This window comes from Oncorhynchus mykiss, chromosome 8 (assembly GCF_057628025.1).
Source record: "Oncorhynchus mykiss isolate SJ-2025 chromosome 8, ASM5762802v1, whole genome shotgun sequence".
Classification (NCBI taxonomy): domain Eukaryota; kingdom Metazoa; phylum Chordata; class Actinopteri; order Salmoniformes; family Salmonidae; genus Oncorhynchus; species Oncorhynchus mykiss.
The window spans coordinates 52912439-52939458 of record NC_143029.1 but is presented as its reverse complement, the minus strand read 5'-3'; the positions used below and the strand labels follow the sequence as shown (position 1 = coordinate 52939458).

The following is a 27020-nucleotide window of genomic DNA, read 5'->3' as shown; positions in this document are numbered from 1 at the left end:
AGCTGACAATGTAAAAATCTGTCGTTCTGAGCAAGGCAGTTAACGCACTGTTCCTAGGCTGTCATTGTAAACAATATTTTTTTTCTTAACTGACTCACACATCCCAAAACATGCCGACAGATCTACCATCTACCAATTATGTTTAGTCTGTCCACAAGAGATTATATGAAGTGGAATATTGGAATGTAAACTGAAACTTAAATACATTTCAACTCAATATCTAACATGTTACGTAACAGTTCAGCCTAGAGTGAACTGTAAGAAAGTGTGTTTACAGTACCACCTTGTGGTTAAACAGGGGAAGTTACGTTATTCCCATTTGCCTACCGGTACCATCTGGCTTTTGCTCCCATGTTTACGTAGATGATGATCCTTTTGGCTGAAGGAAGAATTGAAGAACTAAAGTTTATTCCTTGATTTTTCGATTCATGTCACTTCAAGAGTTTGTGTTGTGTGTGACTCGATTAAAAGATCGATCAAGTTTATTTGGATGGCTTTTTGCAGGGAGGTATGCACCTAAATAAAGTACTACAGTACTTGGCTTTGTAGAAAATATATTGATGTAAAACAGCTAGAGAAAGGTAAATATTGCGGCATATTTCCACTTGATAATAATACCTCGCGGCATTAGATAAGAACAGAACAAGTTTCGGAAATCTAAAGGCCGCCTACCCATAGACAATGTAATCTCATGTCGGACTTATTCTGCAGGGTCAAGAAGAACATGCCCCGATGCCGTGACCAATCATTTATATTTACACTAGATTACTTTTATGGGGCGCTGTTTTGAAGACACCGTGCATCCATCTTGTCACTCGTTTTTGCCAAATGTATTATATTACAGACGCCTTAATGTATACATTTAAAATATATAATGTGAGTGAAACAGTAAAGAGATGACCAATGTTACTATCCCCAATACAACATAAACATATTTAAATGCACGCAATTTTGTCCTTTAAACATGTAATTTAAATACTGTAGAATACCATTAATTCCTATGGAGGACTGCAAAAACTGGGGAGTGCCAAATATGGCCGACCCGTGGATTCAAAGGCCCTCAATGGCCAATGCATAGTATCAGCAATGCATTCATTATACACTGCTCAAAAAAATAAAGGGAACACTTAAACAACACAATGTAACTCCAAGTCAATCACACTTCTGTGAAATCAAACTGTCCACTTAGGAAGCAACACTGATTGACAATACATTGCACATGCTGTTGTGCAAATGGAATAGACAACAGGTGGAAATTATAGGCAATTAGCAAGACACCCCCAATAAAGGAGTGGTTCTGCAGGTGGTGACCACAGACCACTTCTCAGTTCCTATGCTTCCTGGCTGATGTTTTGGTCACTTTTGAATTCTGGTGGTGCTTTCACTCTAGTGGTAGCATGAGACGGAGTCTACAACCCACACAAGTGGCTCAGGTAGTGCAGCTCATCCAGGATGGCACATCAATGCGAGCTGTGGCAAGAAGGTTTGCTGTGTCTGTCAGCGTAGTGTCCAGAGCATGGAGGCGCTACCAGGAGAAAGGCCAGTACATCAGGAGACGTGGAGGAGGCCACAAATGTGCATGTGTCTGCTCAAACGGTCAGAAACAGACTGTATGAGGGCCCGACGTCCACAGGTGATGGGGGTTGTGCTTACAGCCCAACATCGTGCAGGACGTTTGGCATTTGCCAGAGAACACCAAGATTGCCAAATTCGCCCTGTGCTCTTCACAGATGAAAGCAGGTTCACACTGAGCACATGTGACAGACGTGACAGAGTCTGGAGACGCCGTGGAGAACATTCTGCTGCCTGCAACATCCTCCAGCATGACTGGTTTGGTGGTGGGTCAGTCATGGTGTGGGGTGGCATTTCTTTGGGGGGCCGCACAGCCCTCCATGTGCTCGCCAGAGGTAGCCTGACTACCATTAGGTACCGAGATGAGATCCTCAGACCCCTTGTGAGACCATATGCTGGTGCGGTTGGCCCTGGGTTCCTCCTAATGCAAGACAATGCTAGACCTCATGTGACTGGAGTGTGTCAGCAGTTCCTGCAAGAGGAAGGCATTGATGCTATGGACTGGCCCGCCCTTTCCCCAGACCTGAATCCAATTGAGCACATCTGGGACATCATGTCTCGCTCCACCCTCCAACGCCACGTTGCACCACAGACTATCCAGGAGTTGGTGGATGCTTTAGTCCAGGTCTGGGAGGAGATCCCTCAGGAGACCATCCGCCACCTCATCAGGAGCATGCCCAGGCGTTGTAGGGAGGTCATACAGGCACGTGGAGGCCACACACACTACTGAGCCTCATTTTGACTTGTTTTAAGGACATCACATCAAAGTTGGATCAGCCTGTAGTGTGGTTTTCCACTTTAATTTTGAGTGTGACTCCAAATCCAGACCTCCATGGGTTGACCAATTTGATTTCCATTGTTAATTTTTGTGTGATTTTGTTGTCAGCACATTCAACTATGTAAAGAGAAAATTATTTAATAAGAGTATTTTATTCATTCAGATCTAGGATGTGTTATTTTAGTGTTCCCTTTATTTTTTTGAGCAGTGACGGCGTCCAAGATGGTCAACCGTTGTTTTCAATGTAATCTTCACACATCCGCGTACACTGTTTCATGGGTTGTTGCCATCGTTCTAGAGAGCCGATTACACCTGCACTCAGTGCTCACTGGAGCAGCGCAAGCAGCGACGACGTCATCCAGAAACATGACAGATAGTGAGTGGATTCATATAAAAACATATCATCTTTGGCTGTGAGTGCAAAAAAAAATGTTTTAGCAGCCTTTAAGACACTTACTTGTGAATGGATCTTTTGTGTACAAAGGTGATGTATTATTGGAAATGTTCAAATTTGACTTATCTATGAGGCCGTCTATAGACGGGTTGGTTGTTTAGCAACAAAACCAATGCGGGCACAACTATGGGGCAAAACAGACGTGGTTGGCATGCGAGTCAAACGTCATCAAGTGAGGTGGCTATTGTACCTAAACTGAATGGAGAATTTATCAATCGATGCTCTGCTCTATCACTCCACCAATGTTTTTTTTTTGTTTCGTCTGGAAACAGGAACCCCCAATTCCCCTTTCTCTTTTAGGCAAAGGACAAGCCTTTTGAAAGAGTTCCTTTTTTTCTAGGCTCACAATAATTATGGAGCAGCACCACATGGGCTGTGTGAACCTTTGTAGTCTCACGAGCAATCTACCGGTGATCTCCTATCAAAAGCTGACGGATTTACATTACCTGAGCAAAGGTGGGTTCGGAAGCGTGTTCAAGGCACAGCATTCCGATTGGCGGACCACCGTTGCCATCAAGTGCCTGAAATTGGATTCTCCTGTTGGCGAAAGGTATTTTTGTTCAAATCATTCATGATTTCTTCTCATGCATGCCCCTATGAATGGGAGACAGTGAAATAAATATAATTGTTTTATATCATTCGAATGTACTTTCTCTATACACATGAGAAAGCAATATGAATGTTAATTCATGTGCCATCATGACACCATGACAGTAATGCCAAAAGGTTATCTAATCTAGGACTGTGTTTGCAGGGAGAGGAATTGCCTGCTGGAGGAGGCAGAAGTGCTCCACAAGGCCAGATTCAACTACATCATCCAGATCTTTGGCGTGTGCAACGAGCCTGAGTTCTTCTGCATCGTCACCGAGTACATGAGCAATGGCTCACTGGATCAGCTGCTTCACGAGGTAGGCCTACATACACTGTTTCAAACAGAGTTATAGTATGAGTTCAATCATTTTCAATGGAGAAGCAGCCACTGAAGCGGCCAGCAGCATACCACCCTGCATCCCACTGCTGGCTTGTTTCCGAAGCTAAGCAGGGTCATGATTAGATAACCTTTTGGCATTCCTGGTTGGTCCCTAGATGGTAGATCAGATGCTGCTGGAAGTGGGGTTGGAGGGCCAGTAGGAGGCACTCTTTTCTCGGGTCTAAAAAAGATCCCAATGCCCCAGGGCAGTGATTGGGGACACTGTCCTGTGTTGTGTGCTGTCTTTTGGATGGGATGTTAAACAGGTGTCCTGACTCTCTGTGGTCACTAAAGATCCCATGGCACTTATCGTAAGAGTAGGGGTGTTAACCCCGGTGTCCTGGCTAAATTCCCAAGCTGTCCCTCATACCATCACGGTCACCTAATCATCCCCAGCTATCAATTGGCTCACTCATCCCCCTCCTCTCCCCTGTAACTATTCCTCAGGTAGTTGCTGTACATGATAATGTGTTCTCAGTCAACTTACCTTAGTTAAATAAAAAAGAAAAACTGACAATTCAGGCTTTGGTATCAGATTACTGCTATGCTCCTACTAGGACGGGAAATGTGAGTGCTGCAATGTTGGTACAAAGTGTTTACATGTAAGCCATGTAAACACAAAACTCCACAGCAGAGCTAAAGCCCCTCTGAGGTCGTGCATAGGCTTCTCTTTAGCCGTAATCAGGATATTTTTGACTAACCTTTTCTTGGCAATACTTTCTTCCTTCTCAATACAGAAGAAACCTGTCCATTTATAAGAGGCTGTGGTACTCCAAAAACCTGTTATTATTGTATATGGCGGCGACCCGTCATTCAGGGTCGGTGGGGCCATCTGTTTTGAGCCCCACATTTTTTTGCAAACCCCCCCAAAACAAATTGTAAAAAATTAATAATAATTAATAAATATATATATATATATACTATATATACTACCGTTCAAAAGTTTGGGTCACTTAGAAATGTCCTTTTTTTGGTCCTTTAAAATAACATCAAATTGATCAGAAATACAGTGTAGATATTGTTCATTTTGTAAATGACTATTGTAGCTGGAAACGGCAGATTGTTTTTAATGGAATATCAACATAGGTGTACAGAGGCCAATTTCAGCAACCATCACTCCTGTGTTCCAATAGCACGTTGTGTTAGCTAATCCAAGTGAATCATTTTAAAAGGCTAATTGATCATTAGAAAACCCTTTTGCAATTATGTTAGCACAGCAATAAACTGTTGTGCTGATTTCAAAGAAGAAATAAAACTGGCCTTCTTTAGACTAGTTGAGTATCTGGAGCATCAGCATTTGTGGGTTCGATTACAGGCTCAAAATGGCCAGAAACAATTAACTTTCTTCTGAAACTCATCAGTCTATTCTTGTTCTGAGAAATAAAGGCTATTTCATGCAAGAAATTGCCAAGAAACGGAAGACCTCGTACAAGTCTGTGTACTACTCCCTTCACAGAACAGCGTAAATTGGATCTAACCAGAATAGAAAGATGAGTGGGAGAACCCGGTGCACAACTGAGCAAGAGGACAAATACATTAGAGTGTCTAGTTTGAGAAACAGACACCTCACAAATCCTCAACTGGCAGCTTCATTAAATAGTACCCGCAAAACACCAGTCTCAAGGTCAACAATGAAGAGGCCACTCCGGGATGCTGGCCTTCGAGGCAGAGTTCACCTGTCCAGTGTCTGTGTTCTTTTGCCCATCTTATCTTTTCTTTTTATTGGCCAGTCTGAGAGATGGCTTTTTCTTTGCAATTCTGCCTAGAAGGCCAGCATCCCGGAGTCGCCTCTTCACTGTAGTATCAAAGCCAATGCCGAATTTTCAAACCAATACATTCTGCTTCACTTTCTCGTTCTCTCCCTACTATTTCCTCTCTACCTTCTGTGTAGACTTTTTTTTTCACATGTACTCTTTCCCCTTGTCTCCTCCCACACTCTGTAGAATAACCTTTACCCCCCGCTGGCCTGGTCGTTGAGGCTGCGTGTCCTGTACGAGATAGCTCTGGGGGTGAACTTCCTACACAACATGACCCCCCCCCTCCTGCACCACGACCTCAAGACACAGAACATTCTGCTGGATGGAGAGTTTCATATCAAGGTGTGTGTGTATGTGTGTGTCACCCTCAGTCTTACGAAGCTTGGACTCACATTATAAAGTCTAATTCCTGTTTGCAAAGGCAATTTGTTACATTTTAAATTACATTTAGTATGACAGTTGTCTTCATGGTTTCAATTAGTGATGCACCGATATTACATTTTTGGCCGATACCGATATCCGATATTTTCCTTGCCAAAGAAACTGATAACCGTTATTTTTACATTTTTGCGGGCTTTTAAACATTCTAGTACAGCTAACGCACACACACATGGACACAGCAGTCTAAGGCACTGCATCTCAGTGCAAGAGGCGTCACTACAGTCCCTGGTTTGAATCCAGGCTGTATCACATCCGGCCGTGATTGGGAATCCCATAGGGCAGTGCATTAATTCACTGTATCACAATTCCAGTGGGTCAGAAGTTTACATACAGTAAGTTGATGGTGCCTTTAAACAGCTTGGAAAATTCCAGAAAATGATGTCATGGCTTTAGAAGCTTCTGATAGGCTAATTGACATCATTTGAGTCAATTGGAGGTGTGCCTGTGGATGTATTTCAAGGCCTACCTTCACACTCAGTTCCTCTTTGCGTGACATCATGGGAAAATCAAAAGAAATCAGCCAAGACCTCAGAAAATCAATGTTTGACCTCCACAAGTCTGGTTCATCCTTGGGAGCAATTTCCAAACGCTTGAAGGTAACATGTTCATCTGTACAAAAAATTGTACACAAGTTTAAACACCACGGGACCACGCAACCGTCATACCGCTCAGGAAGGAGAAGCGTTCTGTCTCCTAGAGATGAACATACTTTGGTGCGAAAAGTGAAAATCAATCCCAGAACAACAGTAAAGGACCTTGTGAAGATGCTGGAGGAAATGGGTACAAAAGTATCTATATCCATAGTAAAACAGGTCCAATATCGACATAACCTGAAAGGCCACTCGGCAAGGAAGAAGCCACTGCTCCAAAACCGCCACAAAAAAAGCCAGACTACGGTTTGCAACTGCACATGGGGACAAAGATCATACTTTTTGGAGAAATGTCCTCCGGTCTGATGAAACAGAAATAGAACTGTTTGGCCATGATGACCATCGTTATGTTTGGAGGAAAAAAGGGGAGGCTTGCAAGCCGAAGAACACCATCCCTACCATGAAGCACGGGGGTGGCAGCATCATGTTGTGGGGGTGCTTTGCTGCAGGAGGGACTGGTGCACTTCACAAAATAGGTGGCATCATGAGGTAGGAAAATTATGTGGATATATTGAAGCAACATATCAAGACATCAGTCAGGAAGTTAAAGCTTGATTGCAAATGGGTCTTCCAAATGGACAATGACCCCAAGCATACTTCCAAAGTTGTGGCAAAATGGCTTAAGGACAAAAATATCAAGGTATTGGAGTGGCCATCACAAAGCCCTGACCTCAATCCTATAGAAAATTTGTGGGCAGAACTGAAAAAGCGTGTGTGAGCAAGGAGGCCTACACACCTGACTCAGTTACACCAGCTCTGTCAGGAGGAATGGCTACCCGAAACGTTTGACCCAAGTTAAACAATTTAAAGGCAATACAATCAATTAGCATTTGGGAGCATGTAAACTTCTGACCCATTGGGAATGTGATGAAAGAAATAAACTTAACTGACCTAAGACAGGGAGTTTTTACTAGGGTTAAATGTCAGAAATTGTGAAAAAGTGAGTTTAAATGAATTTGGCTAAGGTGTATGGAAACTTCCAACTTCAACTGTATGTCCGCATTTACCAGTAAAACATAATCAGAACTTATTTCTTTCACTTACTTCCTGTGCCGTTTCATTTGTTCAGTCGTTTCATTCTCAACCAGGATTTCACTGCTTTACATGATGAAGTTTCATCTCTGTCTGTCCGTGGCCTCTCTTCCTCACTGCGTACTGTCACTTTGTCCGTTTCCACCCTGTCCAGCTGTGTATTTAACACTTCACGTAAACCCTGTTTCTTTTCTGCATCAAAGTAGTGGTCCTTGTACATAGCATCGAGCATGTTGGCGACACAGTAAAGAGAATGCAACTGAATCTCTTGTTCACAGCCTGTGTCTGCAGTTTTGTTAAGCAGGTATTTCAACGCCATGACAGAGTGTATTACGTCTGCTGCAAACGCAGTTGATGAGCTTATTTCTCGAGTCAGTTGTTCGAATGGAGCTAGCTAGTGTGTTCATGTTTCAAACATGTTCTCAAATGCCATTGAAGTGGCAGCAGCGGTATGACAACCAGCACATTCATGAGCGTGCAAATACGACTTACCTCAGTAAGAAATCCTAGATGACCCACTCTGCTGTCCGAATCGGCATGCTCATGGGGCAGATATCGCTGGTCCAAAAATGTCAGTCGTGAAGCTAAGAGCAGTGACCCTATTACTGTGGAACTCCGGTAGAGCAACATCTGAACCGGTGCTTGACCAGTCGGCGAAAGCCAGTGGGGGTCAGGAGAGAGGGTTAGAATATGAATGAATCGGCACTCCATTATCCAAAGCAACCATCCTGCATCAACCAATTGGATCTTAATTTGTCCTTATTTTCATGCTAGTTGCCTAATGTGTCTTTTAACTTGGCCCAGATTTAATTTGGTTGTGCACCAACTCCACTTTCCAATGTCACTGAGAAATACTCAATGAACAATTGTAATTTTGAGAGTGAAAAGCGAAAAATAATAAGTTGCTCGCAACATGTTTTATCATTTTAAAAGTAGATCTCATGCTAGAAAAGGTTGGAGACCCCTAATGTAGACCTAAATATTTGGTTAGTCTGATTGTCAGCGTCTTTTTGGAAGTCCAGGGTTGTGTTCTGTAGGGAGAGAACGTTGAGCGAAGTGGGTCGGTACTACTTGGACTCCATGTCCAATAAGAACATTGATTTTCACTTTTTCACTACAAAACAGTTTGTTTACGTGTGCCCTACTGAACATGACCCAGCTCTCCAACAGGTTGTTGTCATTGTTGTCTACACCCCAACCCGAGCACTCTTCTGCCACATCTGGTCTCTTGGCCTATCCACCCCTACAGGAGGGCAGCTCCCGCTCAGCCCCGTCCAAGCTCTTTCCCTGTTCTGGCATCCCAATGGTATAACCAGTTTCCACCTGATGCTAGGATAGCAGAGTCCATGCCCATCTTCTGGAAACGTCTGAAACCCTACCTCTTCAAAGAGTATCTTTAAATAAGATATCTGCCTTATTCCCATAAGTTTACACTTGTCTTTTCCTACCAGTACTGACTTTGTTGACAACATCTTAATTGAGGAAACATCTACCTAGGGCTACGACTCTGATACGCGGTTGTCTCACCTAGCTATCTTAAGATGAATGCACTAACTGTAAGTCTATCTGGGTAGGAGCATCTGCTAAATGACTCAAATGTAATGTAAATGTCTGTCCAGATAGCAGACTTTGGCCTGTCTAAGTGGCACCAGCTGTCGATCAGTAAAGGCTCGGGATCCAAGCCACCTGAGATGGGAGGCACTATCATCTACATGCCCCCAGAGGAGTACGAACCCTCCAAGAACCGCTGTGCAGTCGTCAAACACGACATCTACAGGTGAGCCAGCCAACCAGAACCAGGGTTTGAGTTCTAGCTATGTTGACAGATCTCTTTGTGCTTTACAGAGCATCTCTGGCATGACAATGAAAATCCGTGCACTAGGCTAAAGTATGAAGTGATATGACATCCGGGCTACCGAGGAAGAATATTAACATTTCTTCAGACCACTGTCTTAAAGGTGCCTTCACGATTCAATGTGTAATATAAAACCTACCCAGATCTACTCAATGATTTAACAAACAAAAAATGTTTTGCAGTAATAATGACTGACAATAACTCCCTTAACCAAATCAAACGCAATTTGAAACGTGGGTGAAATTTGAATAGAAAATATGTTTCTCTGGAAGTTGAGCAGTCTTTCTGTGGTGACCCACCACTTTACAACACAACTACAACATTCTCAGTGTGTCTTTTTAAAGGGAGAGGAGCAGAAGTGTGTCAGCCAGCTAAGGATTTTTTATATAACTTTTTAAAAGAGACGTCTCTGTACTGCAAGGCACGTTTATTATTTAACCTACGGTAAAACTACAAGGCACGTCTATTACTTAGCCTACGGTAAATCGGACCACATTCCTCACAAACAGTGAGGTATTTTGTGTTAAGCTCCAATTTCAATTTCATCTCAGTGATTGACTATAGGGAGCTTGCCCTTTCTAGATGAACGCCCCCTTAAATGAATCTTTTGTTAGAGCGAATATGTCAAAAAGGAAATGTATAAAAAAAGATATGACACTAGCCCTTCAACTTCCCCTAACCTCTGATTTACATTCACTGGGGCTTTTGGGACTTGAACAGATGAGTCATTATGACTGAGTCATTTTGTCACTGGAAATTGTGTTGGTGTAAGACTGAGGAAATTAAATGTGTGACTTCCTCCCTTTAAGGGAAGGCCAACTCATCTGACATAAGTGGTTATTTGTCCCCAGAGGCTGCTATTCTAACTGTGAGCCATATAATGTGATGTTCCTGTTTTTCGTGATGTTCCTGTTTTTAGTTACGCTATCATTATGTGGGAGGTGCTATCCAGGAGGATACCATTTGAAGGTAAGTCATTGTGTAGATGCTTTCTTTACTGTTAGAATGCATTGCATTTGCCAACATTAGTTCTGTATAAGAATCATGGATGTTAATGACCTCACTTTTGTGGAAGCATATACTGTAGCTTCATTCAAAAAATATAATTTTGTCAGCTATATGCTTCCATACATATAGATTAGCCACATGACCTCACTGTGTTTGTAGTCAGTGACGTATACCAAACTCATGAGTTGACGTTTCTGGTCCTCTGCATGCTCGAAAAAAGGAAAAACAAAGACCAAATATAGTTGGTGGCAGAGGTGGGATTTCCAGCCTCAAGTGATATTAAATCTTCATTTGGAACTAAAACGCTGAGTGAGAATTGGTATGTTTTCTGTACAGAGGCAACCAACCCCATGCAGGTCATGTTCAGCGTACTGCGTGGGATACGTCCCGACATAGGCCTGGACTGTCTGCCAGGGGACATCCCCAGCAGGGAGACACTCATCAACCTCATGACCTGCGGCTGGACCGCCAACCCTTACGAACGGCCCTGCTTTCTCAGTAAGAGACATAATAATAATAATAGTATATTTATTTTCTATAGTGTTTTTCATTACAAGTAGAATCTCAAAGTCACTTAAATCAAATAAGGGAGTTCTTGGGAAATAGTCTTCCACAACTTCAGATGCAGTTTGGAAAAGCAGTATCTTGAAGGGAGAGAGCATTGATGGTGCAGCCAGGCAGGGAGGTAGAGATCCTCTGACAGACAGGTCCCAGAGTGCTTCATCGGGCACCTCGTCGTCTTCGACGTTCACAGCTCTTCCTTTGAGGTTAGGCTGGATCGTCCACCACAAGAAGTGTAGCACCCACCTGGGTGATGCTTAGCGGGCAGTAAGACCACCACACCTCGGCAGTAGTCCGGAGAAGCCTCCTATGAGGCGAGCCACTCCATCCCCTCACACGCAGTCCACTTCCCTCCGGGAACCTGGGCAGGCCAACAAGTTGATGCTGCTGATCGGTGTTGCTGCATCGTTCAAATCATATTTTAGCTTGCGAGCTCTAACCTTTGACCTCAATTAATTTGTAAGAGCCATGACCTCCAACTCATTACCTTAACGTAGGATGAAGTTGCCCCTAGACACAGATCTCAGATCAGTTTGGTGCTTTCCTAACCCAAATGGTTAGTTAAGGTTCTGTCTGATTCTGGATCTGCCCCTGTCACCTTACCTTGTTACTTGGAGCTGAAACCGTCCTTGATCAACATGTCTAACGCAATATTTCAATGTATTATCAATGTATTATCTATGTAGGTGTTGCAAGTATACATTTGACCCTGAAAGCTACACAGCCATAACCACTTCTCCCTGTCTTGTGCAGTGTGTGTGATAGAGCTGGAGCCAATGCTGAGGAGGTTTGATGAAATCGACATCCTGGAGGCCGTGCTGGAGGTCAAGAAGTCAAAGGTCTGTCAGTGCGAGACTGCACAGGACACAGGTCACAAGGAACATAATTTGGCAGGATATTTTTGGCAGTGCAAATACGTTTGTCAATATACATACAGAGTTCCAAGTCATTCAGTACGACTCAAGTAACACTGTATGTGTGTATTGCGAAAGGTTTTCGTTGCACAAATTTGATGACATCAGACCTGACCAGGGTTTGCAGCGTCGTGTTTCGTGATATGGCTTGAAATAGATGACTCGACAAATGACGAACAGAGAGACAAATGGATGACTTGACGTTTTGGTACAAATAATCCGGCACCGCCTACTTTTACTTTATTCTTCAACGTTAGGAGGTGGAAGAAAATGTACACGGTGATTTGCATCTGTTTGTGGCATCGGATATCATATTCCCTCTCTTTCTCGTCCCCCTCTCTCTCTCTAGCTGATGAGGAGGGCAGGCTGCTACTCTGCCACACCCGTGGCGGGTGAGAAGGGGAGGGAGGAGAAGATTTTAAACATTCTGAAGGACAACCCCGGTCCCTGGCAAGTGAGTACACTGACCTTTGAAACAGCACCATCCACAGGGGATAAAGTTCTGTCACTGCAATGGATTTCCGTCATATAGATTCTGGAGAGGACGTTTATGAGATCGGTGTAGATCAATAAAAATCTCTTGGGGGGGGGGGGGGGGGCTGGTTTGGTTTGAGATGACACGGCTTAATGCAGACAGAATACAAATGTATTCTCAAATATTAGATTTTCTCAGTTATGCCGTGTGCACAGAACTGACATGCATGATTGTTGCTGAAACACCAATGTTCAGATGAAGGGAATTTAAATAGTTTCTAATGTACTTCACAGCGGCGCTCAACTCAGATGTATGTTGCGTACTCTAGCTGCTGGATAAGTAATTCAAAGCCTCTACTTTATCACTCAGGATATAACTTTCCAGTGCTAACATTGTTAAAAGAACATCAGACAACACCATAGTAGAATAGTTTACCTAGTCGGCTTGAGGCACATTCAAGTTGTGAGAGCAATAAGAGGGCCATATTCTGAAAGCAGTCAATGCACTACAAAGCACCCCCACACCTCCTCCCCCATGCTTCACCGGTGGGAAACACACATGCAGAGATCATCCGTTCACCTACTCTGCGTCTCACAAAGACACGGTGGTTGGAACCAAAAATCTAAAATTTGGACTGATCAGAGCAAAGGACAGATTTCCACCGGTCTAATGTTCATTGCTTGTGTTTCTTGGCCCAAGCAAGTCTCTTCTTATTGGTGTCCTTTAGTAGTGGTTTCTTTGCAGCAGTTTGACCATGAAGGCCTGATTTCACACAGTCTCCTCTGAACAGTTGATGTTGAGATGTCTGTTACTTGAACTCTGTGAAGCATTTATTTGTGCTGCAATCTGAGGTGCAGTTAACTCTACTGAACTTATCCTCTGCAGCAAAGGTAACTCTGGGCCTTCCTTTCCTGTGGCGGTCCTCATGAGAGCCAGTTTCATCATAGCGCTTGATGGTTTTTGCGAATGCACTTGAAGAGACTTTCAAAGTTCTTGACATTTTCCGAATTGACTGACCTTCATGTCGTAAAGTAATGATGGACTGTCGTTTCTCTTTGCTTATTTGAGCTTTTCTTGCCATAATATGGACTTGGTCTTTTACCAATTAGGGCTATCTTCTGTATACCCCCCTACCTTGTCACAACACAACTGATTGGTTCTAGCGCATTAAGAAGTTAAGAAATTCCACAAATGAACTTTTAACAAGGCACACCTGTTAATTGAAACGCATTCCAGGTGACTATCTCATGGAAGCTGGTTGAGAGTGTGCAAAGCTGTCATCAAGGCAAAGGATGGCTACTTTAAAGAATCTCAAATATAAAATATATTTTGATTTGTTTAACACTTTTTTGTTTACTACATGATTCCATGTTTTACAATGTTAAAAATAAAGAAAAAACCTGGAATGAGTAGGTGTGTTCAATCTTTTGACGGGTACTGTGTATATTATACTGAACAAAAATATCAACGCAACAATTTCAATGATTTTATGAGTTTAATTTCATATCAGGAAATCAGTCAATTTAATTAAATTCATAAGGCCCTAATCTATGAATTTCACATGACTTCGCAGGGGTGTTGGATCCTTGTGGCTCAGTTAGTAGAGCATGGCACTTGCAACACCAGCGTTGTGGGTTTGATTCCCACAGGGGACCAGTATGAAAATGTACTCACTCTGGATATGGCCATTGTCGCTCTGGATATGGGCATCTCGTAAATGACAAAAATGAAAAAATATGTAATTGCAGTCATGAGTGATCCTTGGAGGGCATAGGCCCATCCACTAGGGAGCCAGCCCTAGCCATTCAGAATGAGTTTTTCCCCACCAAAGGGTTTTATTACAGACAGAAATACTCCTCAGCACCCCCCATCAGACGATCCCGCAGGTGAAGAAGCCGGATGTGGTGGTTGTGAGGCTGGTTGGACGTACTGGCAAATTCTCTAAAACGATCTTGGAGGCAGCTTATGGTAGAGAAATAAACATTAAATTATCTGGCAACAGCTCTGGTGGACATTAAACCTTGAGACATCTGTGGCATTATGTTGTGTGAAAAACTGCACATTTTAAAGTGGCCCTAGTCCCTAGTCAGGTGGATGGATTATCTTGGCAAAGGAGAAATGCTCAAGAATAGGGATGTAAATACATTTCTGCATAACATTTGAGGGAAAGAAGCTCATTTTAGCAAATGTATACAAATATAACATCTGAAATACATTATTTACCTAAGTATTCAGACCCTTTGCTATGAGACTCAAAATTGAGTTCAGGTGCATCTTGTGGTAAATTGATTGATTGAACATGATTTGGAAAGACACACCTGTTTATATGAGGTCCCACAGTTGACAGTGCATGTCAGAGCAAAAACCAAGGCATGAGATCGAAGGAATTGTCTGTAGAGCTCAGAGAGAGGGTTGTATCGAGCCACAGATCTGGGGAAGGGTTCCAAAAAATGTCTGCAGCATTGAAGGTTCCCAAGAACACAGTGGTCTCCATCATTCTAAAAAGTAAGAAGCTTGGAACCATCAAGACTATTTCTAGAGCTGGCCACCCGGCCAAACTGAGCAATCGCGGGAGAAGGGCCTTGGTCAGGGAGGTGACCAAGAAACCGATGGTCACTCTGACAGAGCTCCAGAGTTCCTCTGCAGAGATGGGAGAACCTTCCAGAAAGACAACCATCTCTGCAGATCCCAACAATCAGGCATTTATGGTAGAGTGGCCAGACGGAAGCCACTCTTCAGTAAAAGGCACATGACTGCCTGCTTGGTGTTTGCCAAAAGGCACCTAAAGACTCTCAGACCAAGATTCTCTGATCTGATGAAACCAAGCCTGAATGCCAAGCGTCACGTCTGGAGGAAACATGGCATCATCCCTAAAGCATGGTGGTGGCAGCATCATGCTGTGATTATGTTTTTCAGTGGCAGTGACTGGGAGTCTAGTCAGGATCGAGGGAAAGATGAAATAAGCAATGTACAGAGAGATCCTTGATGAAAACCTGCTCAGGACCTCAGACTGGGGTGAAGGTTCACCTTCCAACAGGACCACAACCCTAAGCACAGACCCAAGACAATGCTGAAGTTTCTTTGGGACAAGTCTCTGAATGTCCTTGAGTGGCCCAGCCAGAGCCCAGACTTGTACCAGATCGAACATCTCTGGAGAGACCTGAAAATAGCTGTGCAGCAACGCTCCACATCCAACCTGACAGAGCTTGAGAGGATCTGCAGCGAAGAATGGGAGAAACTCCCCAAATACAGGTGTGCCAAGCTTGTAGTGTCATACTCAAGAAGACTCGGGGCTGTAATCGCTGCCAACGGTGCTTCAACAAAGTACTGAGAACACTTATGTCAGAACACTTATGTCAATGTGATATTTCCGTTTTTTTATTTTTAATACATTTGCACACAAAAATGTACTAAATGTCACTAAATCAAACTTTTTAAATGCACTTCAAATGAAGTTTGATTTGATTTATTCCTATTCTTCAACTTCATTTTTTTTGATGGAGATGTGAATCCAACATATTAAGAACTTGTAGATAAAATGTGAAATCAACCAACATCCTTCGTATACAAGACAATATCAAAAGATAAAAGTGTTTTATTAATATTGTGAATTTGGCATCCTATTTATAAGGTGAATAGTAACTACTACTAAACTTCCAAAGATCCAGTCAACCATGGATGAATGACAGTATACCCAAGCTACTCGATAACATGATGGTGTCCTTTGTTGGACACATCAGATGTCAATGTAGCCTACATAAACCCAAACTCACTCCACATACAACTTGTGTAAGAAACGTTTGTTACTTTCAACTATTCAATGTTATTTTGGTAGAATACGCAAATGAATATGGAAGCTGATCAATGTCAAAATGTGTTGACATGATAGCTAAAACTGAAACATACACAGCTTGCTTGTTACCAAAGCTAAGCAGGTGTTTATAGAGGTAGGCATCTGGATGGTAGACCAATTCTAACTTAAGTGCATTACCCCTCCTAACAGTAGGAGTCACTGTTCAGGCAGGAATCGTTGGACTGTGCCTTCTCCTTTTATTTCAATATACAGTACGTCTTTATTTAGATTGATGGCATGGCATTGAAACAGTGACATTGATTTAAACATTCCATTGCACTACCAACACTGAAACAAGGCCAAATAACATGTGTTTAAATCAAATCTTAAATCCAACATAATTTCAACCAATAATACAAGCATTTGGAACACCTGCTCTTTCCATGACATCGATTGACAAGGTGAATCCAGGTGAAAGCTATGATTCCTTATTGATGTCACTTGTTAAATCCACTTCAAATCAGTGTAGATGAAGGGGTGGAGACAGGATAAAATACACTGCTCAAAAAAATAAAGGGAACACTTAAACAACACAATGTAACTCCAAGTCAATCACACTTCTGTGAAATCAAACTGTCCACTTAGGAAGCAACACTGATTGACAATAAATTTCACATGCTGTTGTGCAAATGGAACAGACAACAGGTGGAAATTATAGGCAATTGGCAAGACACCCCCAATAAAGGAGTGGTTCTGCAGGTGGGAGCCACAGACCACTTCTCAGTTCCTATGCTTCCTGGCTGATGTTTTGGTCACTTTTGAATGCTGGTGGTGCTTTCACTCTAGTGGTAGCATGAGACGGAGTCTACAACCCACACAAGTGGCTCAGGTAGTGCAGCTCATCCAGGATGGCACATCAATGCGAGCTGTGGCAAGAAGGTTTGCTGTGTCTGTCAGCGTAGTGTCCAGAGCATGGAGGCGCTACCAGGAGACAGGCCAGTACATCAGGAGACGTGGAGGAGGCCGTAGGAGGGCAATAACCCAGCAGCAGGACAGCTACCTCCGCCTTTGTGCAAGGAGGAGCAGGAGGAAAACTGCCAGAGCCCTGCAAAATGACCTCCAGCAGGCCACAAATGTGCATGTGTCTGCTCAAACGGTCAGAAACAGACTCCATGAGGGTGGTATGAGGGCCCGACGTCCACAGGTGGAGGTTGTGCTTACAGCCCAACACCGTGCAGGACGTTTGGCATTTGCCAGAGAACACCAAGATTGGCAAATTCGCCACTGGCGCCCTGTGCTCTTCACAGATGAAAGCAGGTTCAGACTGAGCACGTGACAGACGTGACAGAGTCTGGAGACGCCGTGGAGAACGTTCTGCTACCTCCAACATCCTCCAGCATGACCGGTTTGGCAGTCATAGTGTGGGATGGCATTTCTTTGGGATGCCGCACAGCCCTCCATGTGCTCGCCAGAGGTAGCCTGACTGCCATTATGTACCGAGATGAGATCCTCAGACCCCTTGTGAGACCATATGCTGGTGCGGTTGGCCCTGGGTTCCTCCTAATGCAAGACAATGCTAGACCTCATGTGGCTGGAGTGTGTCAGCAGTTCCTGCAATAGGAAGGCATTGATGCTATGGACTGGCCCGCCCGTTTCCCAGACCTGAATCCAATTGAGCACATCTGGGACATCATGTCTCGCTCCATCCACCAACGCCACGTTGCACCACAGACTGTCCAGGAGTTGGCGGATGCTTTAGTCCAGGTCTGGGAGGAGATCCGTCAGGAGACCATCCGCCACCTCATCAGGAGCATGCCCAGGCGCTGTAGGGAGGTCATACAGGCACGTGGAGGCCACACACACTACTGAGCCTCATTTTGACTTGTTTTAAGGACATTACATCAAAGTTGGATCAGCCTGTAATGTGGTTTTCCACTTTAATTTGAGTGTGACTCCAAATCCAGACCTCCATAGGTTGATAAATTTGATTTCCATTGATAATTTTTGTGTGATTTTGTTGTCAACACATTCAACTATGTAAAGAAAAAAGTATTTAATAAGAATATTTAATTCATTCAGATCTAGGATGTGTTATTTTAGTGTTCCCTTTATTTTTTTGAGCAGTGTAATACTTTTTAAGCCTTGAGACAATTCAGAAATGTATTGTGTATGTATGCCATTCAGAGGGTGAATAGGCAAGACAAAATATTTAAGTGCCTTTGAACGGGACACGGTAGTAGGTGCAAGACACACCGGTTTGAGTGTGTCAAGAACTACAATACTGCTGGTTTTTCACTCTCAACAGTTTTCCGTGTGAATCAAGAATGGTCCACCATCAAAAGGACATCCAGACAACTTAACACAACTGTGAGCATTTGAGTCAACTTGGGCCAGCATCCCTATGGAACGCATCCCTATGGACACCTTGTAGAGTCTATGCCAAAACAAATTGAGGCTGTTCTGAGGGCAAAAGGGGGAACAACTCAATATTAGGAAGGTGTAGTAGATTGGAGCGGTAACCAGATTTTCTTACCGTCCTTCTCTCACTGCCATAGGGAAGCTCTGGCTCTGAGTCTTGCTCCTCCCAGGACACGGACATCTCCCGACCGAGCTCCCTCACTAGCACCAATGCTCCACCTTTTAAAGGTAAGCCTACCTCCTTTCCTGTACTGTGATTGACAGCTGCAAATGACTGCTGAAGAGTTTCCTAAGTACTATTCTGTTGCTGCGTTGTATACTCTTCTCTTTTGAAAATACTTTGAATTGATACATCTTTCCTCAAGTTAATGAGGAGAATATCCTCCTCTTCTTCCCTGGAGGAGCCTCCTCTGATTGACACCCATCTCTCCTCGTCTCCCATTCCCCCCCAACCCCTCCTTCTCATCCCTCCTAGAAGTATCCCTCACGTCGTTCATGTCCCACAACCTGGAGCCCCTCAGAAAGCAGACCCTAGAGGACAACCCCCTCAACGACTACCCCCAGAGTGCCAGGCCGCTGAATAACCTCAATATTCCCCTCAAACCAGGCCTGCCGGAGACGGAGTGTGTGATGCACCTGGACAACCTCACCCTGAAGTCACAGCCATACCAACCACAGCCAGGTAATAGAAGTTCACAACCAAATCACAACATGACTAACATTACACCCTCCTAGTCTCACTACCTACAGTGCCTTCAGAAAGTATTCATATCCCTTGAGTTATTCACCATTTTGTTGTGTCACAGCCCGAGTTCAAAGTGGATTAAATAGATGTAATCCACAATAGCCCATAATGACAACATGAAAACATGTTTTTCAACATTTTTGAAAATGTATTGAATCTAAAATACTGATATCTCACTTGCATAAGTATTCACACCCCTGAGTCAATACTTTGTAGAAAATCTTAATCAAAGATTTTTTGTTGTTGTTGCATACACATTTTATAGATGTTATTGCGGGTGTAGCGAAATGCTTGTGTTTCTAGCTCCAACAGTACAGTAATATCTAACAATTCAGAACAATACACACAAATCTAAAAGTAGAAGACTGGAATTAAGAAATACACTGAACAAATATATAAACGCAACATGTAAAGTGTTGGTCCCATGTTTCATGAGCTGAAATAATAAATCTACACACAAAATAGTGCTCACCTTATTGTTGTGCTCACCTTATTGTTGTGCTCACCTTATTAGTGAGCATTTCTCCTTTGCCAAGATAATCCATCCACTTGACAGGTGTGACATATCAAGAAGCTGATGAAATTGCATGATCATTACACAGGTGCACCTTGTGCTGGGAACAATAAAATGTCACTTTAATTTGTGTAGTTTTGTCACACAACACAATGCCACAGATGTCTCAAGTTTTGAGGGAGCGTGCAATTGGCATGCAGGAATTGGCATAACTGCAGGAATGTCCACCAGAGCTGTTTCCAGAGAATATAATTTTCTGCCTCCAACGTCGTTTTAGAGAATTTGGCAGTACTTCCTACCGGCCTCACAACCACAGACCACATGTGACCATGCCAGCCCAGGACCTCCACATCATGCTTCTTCACCTGTGGGATCATCTGAGGGGGGTGGGCAGGTGCTGAGGAGTATTTCACGCAGATGAGCAGTGACCCTGGGCATCTTTCTTTTGTTGTTTTTCCAGAGTCAGTAGAAAGGCCTCTTTTAGTGTCTTAAGTTTTCATGACTGTGACCTTAATTGCCTACCGTCTGTAAGCTGTTAGTGTCTTAAAGACCGTTCCGCAGGTGCATGTTCATTAATTGTTTATGGTTCATTGAACAAGCATGGGAAACAGTGTTTAAACCCTTTACAATGAAGATCTGTGAAGTTATTTGTACTTTTACAAATTATCTTTGAAAGACATGGTCCTGAAAAAGGGCTGTTTCTTTTTTTTCTGAATTTATGTACAGTGCATTCAGAAATTATTCAGACCCCTTGAGTTTTTCCACGTTTTGTTACGTTACAGCCTTATTCTAAAGTGTATTAAATCAATCTGCACACGATACCCCAAAATGACAAAGCAAAAAAAAAATGAAATATCACATTTTACATAAGTATTCTGAGCCTTTACTCAGTACTTTGTTAAAACACCTTGGGCAGCGATTACAGCCTCAAATCATCTGACGCTACAAGCTTGATACACCTGTATTTGGGGAGTTTCTCCCATTCTTCTCTGCAGATCCTCTCAAGCTCTGTCAGGTTGGATGGGGAGCGTCACTGCAAAGCTATTTCCAGGTCACTCCAGAGATGTTAGATCGGGTTCACGTCTGGGCTCTGTCTGGGCCACTCAAGGAAACTGAGATTTGTCCAGAAGCCACTCCTGCATTGACTTGGCTATGTGCTCAGGGTTGTGGTCCTGTTGGAAGGTGAACCTTCAATCCAGTCTGAGATCCTGAACGCTCTGGAGAAGGTTTTCATCAAGGATTTCTCTGTACTTTGCTCCGTTCATCTTTCCCTCGATCCTGACTAGTCTTCAAGTCCCTACCGTGACCATTGGGTTCTTGGTCACCTCCCTGACCAAGGCCCTTCTCCCCAGATTGCTCAGTTTGGCTGGCCAACCAGCTCTAGGAAGACTCTTGGTGGTTCCAAACTTCTTCCATTTGAGAATGATGGAGGCCACTGAGTTCTTGGGGACCTTCAATGCTGCTCACATTTTTTGGTACCCTTCCCCAGATTTGTGCCTTGACACAATCCTGTCTCTGAGCTTTAAAGACAATTTCTTCAACCTCATGGCTTGATTTTTGCTCTGACAGGCAATGTCAACTGTGGGACCTTTTTATATAGACAGGTGTGTGCCTTTCCAAATCATGTCCAATCAATTGAATTTACCACAGGTGGACTCCAATCAAGTTGTAGAAACATCTCAAGAATGATCAATGGAAACAGGTTCCACCTGAGCCTCATCGCAAAGGGTCTGAATACTTATGTAAATAAGGTATACATTTGCAAAAAATGTTTTTTTTTTACTTTGTCATTATGTGGTTTTGTGTGTAGATTGAGGGGGGGAAAGATATGTAATCAATTTTAGAATACTTTCCGAATGCACAGTGTGTATTAGCTATTTGACACTTGGGGGTTCAGAGCAAAACGGAGAACACCATCCATACTTTGCATATCTGTAAAGTAAAAATATGTACAAAAAAATGTATAAAATAATTAAAACTTATGTTACTTTAATATTGCTATACATATGTACAGTTGAAGTCGGAAGGTTACATACACTTAGGTTGGCGTCATTAAAACTTGTTTTTCAACCACTCCGCAAATTTCTTGTTAACAAACTATAGTTTTGGCAAGTCGGTTAGGACATCTACTTTGCATGACAAGTAATTTTCCCAACAATTGTTTACATACACTAAGTTGACTGTGCCTTTAAAAAAGCTTGGAAAATTCCAGAAAATGATGTCATAGCTTTAGAAGCTTCTAAAAAACTAATTGACATCATTTGAGTCAATTGGAGTTGTACCTGTGGATGTATTTCAAGGCCTACCTTCAATCTCAGTTCCTCTTTGTGTGACATCATGTGAAAATCAGCCAAGACCTCAGAAAAATAATTGTAGACCACCACGTGTTTGGTTCATCCTTAAGAGCAATTTCCAAACGCCTGAAGGTACCACATTCATCTGTACAAACAATCGTACTCAAGTATAAACACCATTGGACCACACAGCCGTCATACCGCTCAGGAAGGAGACGCGTTCTGTCTCCTAGAGATTAACATACTTTGGTGCGAAAGGAGCAAATCAATCCCAGAACAACAGCAAAGGACCTTGTGAAGATGCTGGAGGAAACTGGTACAAAGGTATCGATATCCACAGTAAAACAAGTCCTATATCGACATAACCTGAAAGGCCGCTCAGCCAGGAAGAAGCCACTGCTCCAAAACCGCCATAAAAAAGCCAGACTGCGGTTTGCAACTGCACATCGTACTTTTTGGAGTAATGTCCTCTGGTCTGATGAAACAAAAATAGAACTGTTTGGCCATGATGACCATCGTTATGTTTGGAGGGAAAAGGCTTGCAAGCCGAAGAACACCATCCCAACCATGAAGCAAGGGGGTGGCAGCATCATGTTGTGGGGGTGCTTTGCTGCAGGAGGGACTGGTGCACTTCACAAAATAGATGGCATCATGAGATAGGAAAATTATGTGCATATATTGAAGCAACATCTCAAGACATTAGTCAGGATGTTAAAGCTTGGTCGCAAATGGGTCTTCCAAATGGACAATGACCCCAAGCATACTTCCAAAGTTTTGGCAAAATGGCTTAAGGACAACAAAGTCAAGGTATTGGAGTAACCATCACAAAGCCCTGACCTCGGTCCTATAGAAAATGTGTGGGCAGAACTGAAAAAGCGTGTGTGAGCAAGGATGCCAACAAACCTGACTCAGTTACACCAGATCTGTCAGGAGGAATGGGCCCAAATTCACCAAACGTATTGTGGGAAGCTTGTGGAAGGCTACCTGAAACATTTGACCCAAGTTAAACAATTTAAAGGCAATGCTACCAAATACTAAGTGTGTGTGTGTGTGTATGTGTATGTGTATGTGTGTATGTATGTATAACTTCTGGGAATGTGATGAAAGAAATAAAAGCTGAAATAAATCACTATTATTCTGACATTTCACATTCTTAAAATAAAGTGGTGATCCTAACTGCCCTAAGACAGGAAATGTTTTACTAGGATTTAATGTCAGGAATTGTGAAAAACTGAGTTTAAATGTATTTGGCTAAGGTGTATGTAAACTTCCGACTTCAACATGTGTGTATGTGGATGATATATAAAACATTTAAATATGAATAAATAATGAAATATCACATTTACTTAAGTCAACATTCCAATTTGCATCGACTAGAATACAGTATATACATGTGAAATTAGTAAAACAGTATGTAAACATTATTAAAGTGGCCAGTGATTCCATGTCTATATACATAGAGCAATAGGATGCTCTCAAAGGTGCAGCTGTAAAGGTTTGTGAGGATCTTAGAGGCTAAGCCACATTTTTTTCTGCCTCCTGAGATTGAAGAGGCGCTATTCTGCCTTTTCACCACATTCTGTTTGGGTGGACCATTTCAGCCTCTAAGGTGCAGGGTTGAGTAACCAACCGGGTGATAGACGGCCAGTGACAGTGACCAAGTTCAGGACAGGGAACTGGGTAGAGGCTGGCAAGTGATAGCTATTTAACAGTCTGATGGCTTTGAGATAGAAGTGGTTTATCAGTCTCTCTGTCCCAGCTTTCATGCACTTGTATTGACCTCGCCTTCTCGATGGTAGCGGGGTGAACAGGCCATGGCTCGGGTGGTTGATGTCCTTGATGATCTTTTTGGCCTTCCTGTGACATTGGTCTTACTGTGCTGTAGGTATCCTGGAGGGCAGGCAGTGTGCTCCCGGTGATTCGTTGGGCAGACTGCACCACCCTCTGGTGAGTCCTGTGGTTGCGGGTGGTGCAGTTGCTGTACCAGGCCCAACAGCCCAACCCATTCTGTTTGGGTGGACCATTTCAGATTGTCAGTGGTGTGTACGCAGAGGAACTTGAAGCTTTTCACCTTCTCTACTCCGTCGATGTGGATAGGGGCGTGTTCTCTCGGCTGTCTCCTGAAGTCCATGATCTGATCCTTCATTTTGTTGAGGGAGATTTTCTTGGCTCCGCCGCCAGGGCCCTCACCCTCTGCCTGTAGGCTGTCTTGGCTGTCTTGTCATTGTTGGTAATCAGGCCTACTACTGTTGTGTCGTCTGCAAACTTTATGATTGAGTTGGAGGTCTGCGTGGCCATGCTGTCATGGGTGAACAGAGTACAGGAGGGGGCTGAGCACGCACCCTTGATGTGGCCCGTGTGTTGAGAATCAGCGAAGTGGAGGTGTTGATTTAGCGGGATTTAGCAGTTACAGCTGTGAGTTTTTCTGGGTAAGTCTCTAAGAGCTTTCCACACCTGGATTGTGCAACATTTCCCCATTATTCTTCAAGCTCTGATAAATTGGTTGTTGATCATTGCCAAACAACCATTTTCAGGTCTTGCCGTAGATTTAGGTCAAACCTGTAACTCGGCCACTCAGGAACATTCACTGTCTTCTTGGTAATCAACGCCAGGGTAGATTTGGCCTTGTGTTTTAGGTTATTGTCCTGCTGAAAGGTGAATTAATCTTCCAGTGTCTGGTGGAAAGCAGACTGAACCAGGTTTTCCTCTAGGATTTTGCCTGTGTTTTGCTCCATTTCATTTATTTTTGTTATCCTGAAAAAAAATCCTCAGTCCTTAACGATTACAAGGATACCCATTACATGATGCAGCCATCACTGTGCTTGAAAATATATAGGGAGAGTGGTACTCAGTAATGTATTGGATTTGCCCCAAACATAGCACTGTAAATTCAGGACAAAAATAAAATTGCTTTGCCACATTTTTTGCAGTATTACATTAGTGCCTTGTTGCAAACAGGATGCATGTTTTGGAATATTTGTATTCTGTATAGGCTTCCTTTTCACTCTGTCAATTAGGTTAGAATTGTGAAGTAACTACAATGTTGCTGAACCATTCTTCATTTTCTCCTATCACAGCCATTAAACAGTAACTGTCTTCAAATCACCATTGGCTTCCTGGTGAAATCACTGAGCAATTTCCTTCCTCTCTGGCAACTAAGTTAGGAAGGAGGCTTGAAATTTGTAGTGACTCGGCATATTAATACAACCATCCAAAGTGTAATTAATAACTTCATCATTATCAAAGAGATATTCAGTGTCTGCTTTGATATTTTTTTACCCATCTACCAATAGGTGCCCTACTTTGAGAGGCATTGGAAAATTTTCCTGGCCTTTGTGGTTGAATCTGTGCTTGAAATTCACTACTCAACTGAGGGACCTTACAGATATTTGTGTGTGAGGTAGAGATTGGGTAGTCATTCAAGTCATGTTAATAACTATTACTGAACACAAGTGAGTCCATGCAACTTATATTATGTGATTTGTTAAGCACATTAGGCTCCCGAGTGGCACAGCGGTTTAAGGCACTGCATCTCAGTGCTAGACGCGTCACTACAGACCCTGGTTCAATCCATGGTTAGATCCCAAGCTGTATCCCAACCGGCCTTGATCGGGTGGCACACAATTGGCCCAATGTTGTCTGGGTTAGGGGAGGGTTTGGTTGGGTTAGGCTGTCATTGGAAAATAAGAATTTGTTCTTAACTGACTTGCCTAGTAAAATAAAGGTTAAATTAAAAAAAAAAAGCTAATGTTTACTCCAGAACATATTTATGCATGCCATAAAAGGGATTGAATACTTATTGACTCAAGAAATGTAAGCATTTAATTTTAATTTGATGTAAAACGAAATTCCAATTTGACATTATGGGGTATTGTGTGTAGATCTGTTACACCATATCTAAATTGTTGAATAAGTCTTGGTGCGTATACTTTCTTTAGGCACTGTATATTACCTCTCATCTAATACCTACTTTGCCCCCCACCTTCCCCAGATTTCACCCTGCCATCGAACCCCCTCGGCCCCAGGCTGGGCCCCATGGCATGCTGGATCGCGGCACGTCGCGAGGAAATCGTCTCCAAGATGACGGAGGCCTGCCTGAACCAGAGCCTGGACGCCCTGCTTGCGTGCTCTCTCCTGATGCGCGAGGACTACGAGCTGGTGGTGAACCGGGCCACGCGCACTGCCAAGGTCCGCCAGCTCCTTGACACCTGCCACCGTCACAGCGAGGACTTCTGCCGCGTGGTGGTCCGCAAACTCAAGGACAACAAGCAACTGGGCCTGCAGCCATACGCCCCAGAGCTCGGCTCCCTTGTGGCCGCACCAAACACCAGCACACCCCCACTCTCGGTGTCCGACAACAACCCAAGGAATTACTAGGACAGAACTAGTCCAGAGAAGACCAGAGACCCGAAAGACTATAAACTGTAAAAGACTTAGCTCATTGAGCTACTGTAGGTGGTGTAAAAATACCCCACTGTCTCTTAGTCCTGGGTGATGGGGATGATAGGCAACACATGGAAGAAAACTAACTCAAACTGAATATAGACTACCTGAATGTTTTCATTTGCACAATTTTTTTTGAAACGTTTTGCTAGTGTGCCCTAATGAATATGACCCTGGGTTTTTACTGTGAACTTTGACCTTAGTGGGGGATGGTAAAGCCCAGCTGTCTCTCACATTGCTCATGGTGCTACCCACTCACACAGAGCAAAACTGTATGTTGCTACTGTTCATCAAACTGTTGAGCTCTAAGGACTTGAAGGTAAAACTACCTTTTGAAAAACAAAAA

The 27020-nt window shown here is 43.2% G+C and overlaps 1 protein-coding gene across 3 annotated transcripts; it reads left to right on the top strand.

Annotated features, from left to right (window-relative positions):
* The first annotated feature begins 2931 nt into the window (after positions 1 to 2931).
* On the top strand, positions 2932 to 26711 carry LOC110530062 (receptor-interacting serine/threonine-protein kinase 2). 3 transcript variants are annotated; one of them, XM_021612849.3, is made up of 11 exons: positions 2932 to 3354; positions 3559 to 3712; positions 5718 to 5873; positions 9274 to 9431; positions 10429 to 10478; positions 10854 to 11015; positions 11832 to 11917; positions 12342 to 12446; positions 18816 to 18906; positions 19154 to 19360; positions 26223 to 26711. In XM_021612849.3, exons 1-11 carry the CDS (start codon positions 3158 to 3160, stop codon positions 26606 to 26608), a joined length of 1752 nt encoding a protein of 583 aa, XP_021468524.3. In that variant the 5' UTR covers positions 2932 to 3157; the 3' UTR covers positions 26609 to 26711. The 3 variants fall into 3 exon arrangements, with proteins under 3 accessions (XP_021468524.3, XP_090038026.1, XP_090038027.1); XM_090181900.1 differs by lacking the exon at positions 10854 to 11015 and having other exon boundaries at positions 3107 to 3354; XM_090181901.1 differs by lacking the exons at positions 2932 to 3354; positions 3559 to 3712; positions 5718 to 5873; positions 9274 to 9431; positions 10854 to 11015 and having other exon boundaries at positions 10303 to 10478.
* The last annotated feature ends 309 nt before the right edge of the window (positions 26712 to 27020 follow it).

What these genes read in the sequence shown, in the direction of transcription:
- LOC110530062 (XM_021612849.3), top strand. Translation starts at nt 3,158, where the DNA reads ATGGAGCAGCACCACATGGGCTGTGTGAACCTTTGTAGTCTCACGAGC. An exon ending in CAGGAGGATACCATTTGAAG is followed by an intron (nt 10,479 to 10,853) that starts GTAAGTCATTGT and finishes TTTTCTGTACAG; the next exon opens with AGGCAACCAACCCCATGCAG. An exon ending in ACAACCCCGGTCCCTGGCAA is followed by an intron (nt 12,447 to 18,815) that starts GTGAGTACACTG and finishes TCACTGCCATAG; the next exon opens with GGAAGCTCTGGCTCTGAGTC.